The 9,704-nt window shown below is 39.3% G+C and overlaps 1 protein-coding gene across 1 annotated transcript in view; it reads right to left on the bottom strand.

Moving 5' to 3' along the window:
* Window positions 1-688: 688 nt before the first annotated feature.
* The window catches only part of PUS7 (pseudouridylate synthase 7 (putative)), a 17,602-nt gene continuing 8,586 nt past the window's right edge, over window positions 689-9,704 (bottom strand). The window contains exons 6-13 of the mRNA XM_010141308.1: window positions 8,945-9,022; window positions 7,140-7,268; window positions 6,785-6,910; window positions 6,447-6,508; window positions 5,912-6,072; window positions 4,931-5,057; window positions 4,094-4,195; window positions 689-822 (exon numbers count right to left, since the gene is read on the bottom strand). Of these exons, the coding sequence (XP_010139610.1) occupies window positions 689-822; window positions 4,094-4,195; window positions 4,931-5,057; window positions 5,912-6,072; window positions 6,447-6,508; window positions 6,785-6,910; window positions 7,140-7,268; window positions 8,945-9,022 (919 nt within the window). The remainder of the gene's footprint in view (window positions 823-4,093; window positions 4,196-4,930; window positions 5,058-5,911; window positions 6,073-6,446; window positions 6,509-6,784; window positions 6,911-7,139; window positions 7,269-8,944; window positions 9,023-9,704) is intronic.

Raw genomic sequence — 9,704 nt, forward strand, 5'->3', positions numbered from 1 at the left:
GGCTTTAATGCATATTCTACTCTTTCTGCCACTCATTTAACACAAATTCCATCTGTAATGATGAGGCTGAAAAAGTAACTGGGAAGTAGATAAGCTTTAAACATCAGCACTCATTAAAATAAAGTGTAAACATTCATACTTTTTGTCTCACTCCTAAACCCTCTCTACTTTTTTCCTGTGCATTGGTGATCAAGTCTTTCTGCACACTTGTACAGTCACCTGTTTAAAAGGTATTTATTCAGTTGCCATATGACAACTAGGTTGTTTATGTCACAACAGCGATTTAGTAGATTTGAGTCATACAAGTCTTTCTGATTGACAGACAAGTAATTGGAGACCAACTCACTTATAGCAAGACTACAGAAGTGCCTGTTTTGAATATTATCTATCATGATTCCAACTTAAATCATTATCCATGAAGTGTTCAGACAAGCACAAAGCAAGGTAACAACTAGACAGACAACTTGACACTCATGTATCGCAGAACCAGAGGACCAAGGAAGAAGCACGGCTATGGTTCAACATCATCTGAATAACAATCGTGAGGGAAATACACAGGGGACTCCTCCCTGCCCAGGCTTCAGCCCACACGTATGTCCCGTGGGTCAGTCTAATGGTTCTTGTACTTGGTCATCCCACAAATAACTCTATGCTGTCAATTCAAGTGTAATCTCCTTTATCCTCGTACTCACCAGTTGACATTCTGAGGTCGAATGATAATCTTTCGGTATGCTCCAGAAAGTGAATAATCTCTGATTTTATGCCTCATGTTGTTGATATCAAGATTGTCAGCTACAAGCATTTCCTTGTAGGCCTCACCAACTAAAGGAGGAGAAAAGATTTAATAGGAATCACAGAATCGCCTGATTGGAAGAGACCTTCAAAATCATTGAGTCCGACCATTCACCCTGCACTGCCAGGGTCCCTCAACCCTGTCCCTCAGCACCACATCCACACGGCTTTTAAACACCTCCAGGGATGGTGACTTCACCACCTCCCTGGGCAGCCTGTTCCAATGCTTAATGACCCTCTGCGAGAGGGGACGGCGTAGTGCAGCCAATTGAAACAGCCTGTTTTCATGGATCATTCCTTCCCTTGTATTTGGGAGTTTTCAGCATATATGGGATAAATGTTGCACAGAAGTTTAGAACTACTTATTGCAAATATTATTATCTGTGTTTGCTTCTATAACCTGATTAGTAGAGGCAGTAACCCAGAAAAAAATCTTAGCAAAGAAAAATTTCAGCTGAAGACAAAATTTACAAAATACTTTATTAACATTTTACTGTCATGTCATACATGCTTTCCAATTATCTAAACTTCACAAAACTAATCTCAGGTATGTGGAGAAAAAAAAATAATGGCCCAGACTACCTATTGCCCTATCTTTGAAAAGGCAGCTGAGTGAAATGAGTGAAGAGAGCCCTCCGAAGAGATTAGCCAGTAGGGACCTTTAAGCACACTACCAGCAGAGGCAGTAATTCTCTTAGTCTTGTACCCTTAAGCAAGGGTGTGTGCAGGCACACCTAGGGAAGACAGGGAAGGCAATGGAAAGACAAGAACATACTGCAGCTAAAATGCTGTCTGGTGCCGTTGGTTTGCAGCACATTTGCCAGCATTACTTCATGCAGTTGGGAATTTTAGACAGGAATAAGTTAGGCTTACTGAAGGCAAATCCCAGTATGAATGCACTGAGGTAAGAAGTTGCAGCTTTTTTTTTTTCCATCTTTTAACTTAACATGGTTCAACACCTCATCACAAACAGATCTTTACCTTCTAAGTGTTTCAGAGATGGGTGACAAATGGGATCCTAGCTCTGGGACTTAGCTTTGACAGGCAGAGAGTCTTAAGAGACCTGACTGGTCTTTTGAGGTCAAACAAATATTGAAGAAAACAAGCATACATTTTGGGAGACTAGTTTGGCTAAGTAGGGAACGAAACTCATATATAAGGACATATACAGCAGGTGAAAGCTAGGGTTGGCTACAAGAAAGTAATATACAAACATTGTCCAGGCAGGGAGGGATGCTGTTAGGAAAGCCAAAGGTCAGCCAGAGTTGAAACTGGCAACAGACATCAGGAGCAACAAGAGTTAAACTGCAACACCAGGAATAAAGAACACAAAAAGGGAAATATTGACCTGCTGCTAACCAGGGCAACTGGTCTAGTGACAGATATAAGGCTGATGGTCTCAGCGTCTCCTTTGCCTCAGCCTTGACCAGCAAAGTCTCCCAGGTCTCTGTTCCTTAGCTCCATTATGCAAGGTTAAGGAAGGAGAGGGACTAACAGCAGTGGAAGAAGGTACAGGCTGAGAGAGCTGGCTGATGTCATGGGAAAGCTTTTCTCTACCATCTCTGAAAGATCATGGAGATCTGGGGAGGTTCCAGGTGACTGCAGAATACCAAGTGCTACACCCATCTGCAGAAAGGGCAAGAAGGATCTAGGGAGTTACAGACCAGTCAGACTCACTTTGGTACCTGGGAAAAATAATGCAGCTAATCCTCTTGGAGCATGTTTCTGGGCACATGGGAATAACAGTGAGCGTGGTTTTAGCAAATGGGGGAAAAAGGAAAAGAAAAACCAAAAAAATCCACCAACCTTACTGCCTTCTATGAAGAAATTATTACATCAGTGCATGAGGGGAGAGCAGTGACTGTTGCCTACCTTGCCTTTAGCAAGGCTGTTAGTCAACATGCGCCCACAGCATCCTTGTACCTCAGGTTAGAACATTACAGTAGATGGACTGCTAGATGGTTGAAGAACTGTCTGGCTCATCATCTCAAAGGATAGTCACTACTGGTTTAAGCTCCACACAGAAGCTCATTGCAAGCAGATTTCCTCAAGGAACTGGGATGTGTCCTGATAAAGACCTTTATCAGCATATGTGGAGGAGGAGCTGAAATTCACCCTAACAAGTTTGAGGACAAAATCAAGCTGGAGTGGCAGTCCATACAGCCCAGCACAGGACTGCCATTCAGAGGGACCTAGGCAGGCTAGAGGAATGGGCCAAGAGCAACCTCATCAAATTCATCCAGGACAAAGTCCAGTACCTGAGAGTGATTAACTCCTTGCAATGTTACAGGCTAGGGAGCAACTCTACTGGCTGTCACCTGGGACTCCCAGTGGAACAGAGACTCGGAGCACCCTGGCAGCAACAACAGCTAATAGCAATGGGAGCTTAGTCCGTGGCTACACCGAGAAAAACAATTACTGCCTTTTACTGGGCACTCATGAGACTGCACTTGGAACAGTACACTCAGGGCAAAGCAAATGCTGATAAACTTCAGTGTCTCCAATGGAGGACCATCCCAATGGCCAGGGGTTGTGGCACATGACCTGTGAGGACAGTCTGAGAGATATGGGCTTTTTTAGCTTAAAGATGAGAAGACTTAGAGGTGAACTTAAAGATCCTGAGAGTTTCAGACAAAGCCCTGAGCAAGCTGGCCTGAATACAACGCCGATCTTGCTTTCATGAAAAAGGTTGGACCAGATTGCCTCCTGTGATCCCTTCCAACCACAACGATTCTACAACTCTATCTCTCAAAAACAACATCATGTTGCATGCAGATAATTATAGATCACTCAACATGTTCCATTAAAAATAATTTAGATCAATTTAGATCCAATACGCTAATATACAGGAGATGATAGACACTTTTTTTTAACATTCATATTGGCTTTTACTTAAACAGATCTGGTTCTTTTTGCTAACCTCCAGTGTTTGCTCGGGTTACAAATTTTAGAAGTTTGGTTTGTTTTCTAATTTAAAAGTCAAATGCATACACTTTTCACTTAACATGTCACCATTTTTTTCCCTTGTTCTGAAATAGACATTCTTTGAGGCAAAACCAACTTTTTTTTTGAAAAGCCACTAGCTAAAAAGAAATATGAAACAGATTTATGTTAAAGGGAACAAGTTACAATGCAGATTATTATCATACAGGAGAGGCTGACAGTAATGTACCAGAACTCTGAAATAGTGTGTTGTTTTAATGGTCATCGAGGTTGAATAGATTTAATCTTCCTTTTAAGAACAATTTTAAAGCAGACTCAGACTTTCAGAGTAAGTATGTAAGTTAATAGTCAGACTTACTTTTATGCTTTGGATAAATAACATCAAATCCAGGCAATGGCATCACTACATCATGGATGGCGTAGTTATCAACATCTCCTTCTTCGATATGAACAGCTGTGGCTACAATCAGGACAGAAACACGGAAGAGTTACCAGTATGGAGGCCTGCGACAGTTAACATTAGCCAAATTTAAAATGAACCATCTGATTGAAGCAGGCCTGCTTTGGGAAGTATAACTACTGTGGTTTATCGCCACTTAAGAGGCGACATCTCCAAGAAAAGAACTAACAGTTTTGAAGGCCAGAGTTACCGGCAGAATCATAGCCTGGTTTTCAGTGACTTTTAACACTGAATGAAGTAAGGACTGCTAGATGAACAGTCCTCTAACCAGGCATCAGGCATACATGCCAGAGAAATATTGTGGACATTTTCACCCCAGGGAAATGCCAGAGCAAATCCCAGTGAAGAAAGTTTTAACTGTAGAAACTCTGCTTTACAAGGTATTAATGCAAACAAGAACTTCTGTGGTTAAAACACCCATAACATTCTTCCGTAGTTCTCCAAAGCTCAACTAGGTTTGAGTTCATTCCTGAGAACAAGCAGTCCTTCATCTCTTCCCCATACAGCTATGTGGAAAAACAAGCAAACCAACAGCTCATGGGAGTGTTATACCTAACTCCCCATTCCTTGCAAAATTTGACTAAAACTGACCAGCATATTCAGAAATCACAAGACCAAAATGGGTGAGAGGGAAAAGAAAACTGTTATGCAGTATTACATTAACAGATACACGTCTTGTTTTCCTACAAATCTGAACTACAAAGAATCACTGGCTTTCTGTTCGTCTGATTTTACCTCCTTTAAGTATGAGATCTCCTGGTACAGCTCTAAGCCCATATTCTTCTATTCGCTTGCTCACCATATTATTCCATACATAACTCTGGTAGCTATGAATATACATTAAACGATTATTTCTTGGTATCTAGAGAAAAAGAAAACAGTGACACTTTAGAACAATGTATTTTTAGCTTTTTCTCTCAGTCACATGCAGAAAGGCACATAATCGAAATATTACCTTCCCAAGCAACACGACTAACACAGATTCAGTTTTTGGTCATTATGTGAGAAAAGGTTATGGAAGAAACAATGCTTTTACACGTTTGAAATCCACACAAAAATACCCTGCGCTTAAAAAAACCAAAAAGCTTTTAAATTTTTTTTCATTCAACAGTTCAACAAACATATGCGGCTATTATAAAACACTGAATTCATACTTAACATCCTGAAATCTTACGTAAACTTTGCAGATGTGAAAGCACAGTGATATTCGAATTATCATCTTCATAAACAAGAAATTATTCCACGGCTCCTACAATGCACCCCATAGTTTGCTGGTGATGAGGCATTTTCTCCAAAGACTTGCTCTTGATTACAGTCCTTGAAAATGGCAGTGAATCCACCGCCTCTATGCCAGGCTGATTCATTAGTGCACTATCAGTTTGATTTATACTTTAAAAGCAACAGAAAAACTCTGATACTGAACTTATGCACAATTCTCAGATCTGTATTATACACGGTTACTAAGTATAACTGTATTACTTCCAATGCACCAGAGAAATTCTTGTATGAATTGGAAAGCTTATTATGCACACATTAATTACAGATGTTTGTCAGTTACCATGCAGCAGTCCTTCAAGCAAAAAGGCAGGATAAATGTCAAGATTTTACACTTAACCTTCTACTTATCAAGCATTTATAAGACTATTTCAAATTCACCACGACACCATCAAAAGAATGTTTATCCAAGTAAATACTCCACAGCACTTTTACACTCACTATGCCAAATGCAGAGATTATGTTCTTCATTCCATACTTTAAGAGTCCGCGTAGAAGCTGTCCTTCCACGCACCTTTTTACAGGTAGTTTCTTGAGGGCTGCTGCTGGATCTTTAGTCTTTGCCCATTCTTCTCTGCATTTTACCAAGTAGCCCTTTTCAGCTAGAAAATAGATGTAAAATAAAAATATTTTAACCACACACCAAAACTCCTTTTGTTAAAAAATTGAAAAATTGAAGTTTCCATCATAGTAATTGCAGAGATGAACAGAATCACAGAATAGTTGAGGCTGGAAGGATTGGAGCCTGGGCAGACCCCACGTGTAAGTGCAAGAAACTGCAAGCAAGAACAAAAGCAGAAAGGCAGCATCTGAAAATTGCTTCTCCATTGCTAAACTGGCTGAAGTTTAGCACATGCAAAGCTTTTCTCACAAATGTCCTTTCAAATTAAAGGAATCTAGAAGTGCTTTTCTTGAACATACAATTCTTGGAGGAGGCGAGCCAGAAACACTTAATGTATCGTTTTTCAGTCCTTACCTCCTGGTCGCGGTTTTAGTATCAAATCCATTACTTCATTCCAATTGTTCTGTAGAATAGCTCTAAGATTCAAACAGGGAAGTGTATTAAGAAGTGACTATATTTAAGGAGATTTAGCCAACTTATCAAAAAAAAGGAAATATTAATGTCTAGATTTAAGCAATATTAAAAGCAGTGGTATTATGCAAGATGTTTCTGAACTTCCTTCAGCAGGTAAGTTTTTTCGTGAATCTAAAATTAAAACTAGTACATGCGATATGCTCTGAAAACATTCCCAAAAATACGTTAGAAGTTATACATGGGTATTTTTTTTTTTAAAGGATGAAAACATCACATACCTGCCAATTTGATACGTTGGAACAGCTGTGGTTCCAAATCTCTGCATTCCATAGTAATTAATGAATCCGATTTCCCTGAGAGAGTGCATTGCTTGCTCTATCTGGTCATCAGTTCCTGTTATGTTTCTAGTATAAAAAAAAAGTTATAGACAGATTACTAAGGGCTCACACTATTTTGTGATCCCCGTAATATTAAAGCTCGTCAACATTATACAGCACTTACCAAAATTCAGCAAGACTACTGCCAACAGAAGGCCCTTTCTTTTTTGCAACACAAGATGTACTGACATCCCTTAACTATTTAAAGAAAAAAAAAATTCTAACAGAACTGTCTAAATACATACTAACATATTACCTGAGAACAACAGTGAAATGGTTCCCTTGCAGTTCTCCTAATTTCAGTGGATGGTTCTTGTAACTGAAATTTCCTAATTTGAAGTTCATCAAACATTTATTCAAATGAGCAAGTCTTTGTGCAGTGATTCTAAAAAGAAACAGAAAACAGTGACCAACCTATGCTTAGAAAAGAGGCTAATCAGATAAATAAATAGAGAAGTGCTGGCATTTCAAAACAAGACACAGCGAGTCCAGTTTCCCCAGTTTTCTATTGTTGTCTTTTCAAAGTACTTTAATGAAATATTGAAAAAAATAGATAATTCTTAAGGCTACTTATACAAGAGAAAATGTATATTGTGACAAAGACTGTTAGTTCTGTTTTTTCAAATCTATGTTATAGTATGGACTCAAAAAAAGCATGTTGTAATATTGATGTATACTGCACCCTACAAGCTGAACTCTGCTTCCTTTGAGTAACTACACCATGAATATGCTCCAGTTAGCACAGTCTTAAACACAGAGTTAAGTAATCAGTCACTCTGTAAGCTCAGTGCAGATGAAGGAGTATGAAATCCAGTCTGCCACTGATATCTGTCATTTTTGTTGCTAGTACTTTTGGAAGCATACCCTGTTCCTTGCATCACCAAGCCACAATTTTAAACTTTCGCTAAAATTTATAGCGGGATAGACAAGTTTAATCAAGTAGATGGCCAGCACGCTCAGCTCAGAGCGGGCTGATAAACGGTGATGTCTCGTCTCTTACATCATCCTTCTCCAAGGCTGTGCAGGAGAGTTGGGTACTGTGAATAGACACCACAAATCAGCACATTCATTTCCCTCCAGTCAATGCTTGCAACACATTGAAGCTCTTGGACGGAACAGTAAATGTGATTATGTTAAAAACAAACGGAACTGCACCTGAGATGTCTACACCACAGGTCTGGTTAACTGCCATCACTTTGCAAGCTTGCCATGCAGCAACAAGAACACGGAGCTTCTCATTAGTATACAATTAGTATATCCTTTCATATGTGCAAACTTATGCACATTTGAACCACTGGGAGTAAAATATGAACAATTAAGTGGTAAATGCCCTCCTTTAATGAGGATTTGATAAAATTCCTGCTTTCAGACCTTGGAATTCCACACCTGAGTGTGGTTTTTGAAGAGTTGTAAATAGTAGTTCAGGCAGGATATTCCAACTAGCTAAGAAGATATTGTAGTACAGGACTCATTCTCACTTCTGAATGTACCACTAATTTCAAGTGCCCAGAAACCACGTAATTATCTTTGAATATGACAAAATACATCTTATCTTCTCTTAGCAGGCAATATACAGGTTAAGGCAAGCAAAACTCCTCATCATTTTTTGCCTCTTCTGGCTATAACAGATGAGCAAAGGCAGTGGTTAGCCTTCTCTAGAGCTGTCCAGAGAGTTCAGTGAGAAAGAAAACAGGATTCCAGCTGGATGGAGGGAGAAAACAAAGGCCAGGAAGGAAACAGGACATAATTTTCACTGTGTCATTTCTGTTTTTTTCTGCCCATGCACGGGAGCCATGCAGTGTAAGAGCACACAGGCAGCTTGGCCCTCTGCTTCAGCCAGACACACGTATCCAGCTCACTCAGAGCACCGCTGGCTGGAAATACTAGCAATCACCAAGAAATAAAAAACTATTATAGCATCTTCATTCATACATGTGCTTTACAAGATCAGGACCTGATACTGTCATTTGTGTCACATGCCTACTGAGTCTTCAAGGTATTTAGCAAGACATTCAAGCTATCATAATAGGACTGCAAATACTCCAGTGTACTTTCACTTACCTAAGAACAGCGATCTCTTGAACTGTTATAGCCCTTTTGTCTTTAGTTCCCATGTAGGAAAATATGTTTGGCTTCACTCTTTAAAGCAACAGTAACAGATATTATGTATCTTAAAATAGCCACAGACTAAACATAATTTTCAGCATAATTACCCAGAATTATTAATCTTCTATATTTAAAATAGAAAATAAATGTATATTCTGCAGAACTAGGCTAAGATTTGACTTGTGTGACACTTTCTAATCTCATCTGTAACTACATAAAACTCAGGGAAACCTGTTTTAATTATATGTAAACAGATTCACTTTTACCACAACTGTGCTTTCAGAACATGAGCTTTAAAGTACTTCTTTGCATACATCCACTCAATGCACAAATATGCAGCCACCACTAATTTCACAAAAAACCCAACATGTCTATTTCTTCCTTAAACTTCAAGCAACGTGTCCGTTTGAATACCACACATGTACATTATGTGAGCATATGAAGTTAATTTAAGATTTGATGCATTTCTGTCCTTGAGAGGAAAATTTCCTTTCCATTTCGTACTTGACAGCCCGTGTGACGCAGGAAGTATTTCCAAGTTACTCCAGCTATGGGGACTAGAGGGTAGTGAGACTGCCATTACCTACATTTTTGCACCAAACTACACTCCTACCTATTTTCAAATACAAATAGATGTACATCTGGTTACAGTCTAGACTATGAATACTTGTTTTTGGACAGGAAGGACAAAGGGACGAAGTGGGGAAGTTTCCCT

The sequence above is a fragment of the Buceros rhinoceros genome, unplaced genomic scaffold (genome assembly GCF_000710305.1).
Source record: "Buceros rhinoceros silvestris isolate BGI_N320 unplaced genomic scaffold, ASM71030v1 scaffold43808, whole genome shotgun sequence".
In the NCBI taxonomy this organism is placed as follows: Eukaryota; Metazoa; Chordata; class Aves; order Bucerotiformes; family Bucerotidae; genus Buceros; species Buceros rhinoceros.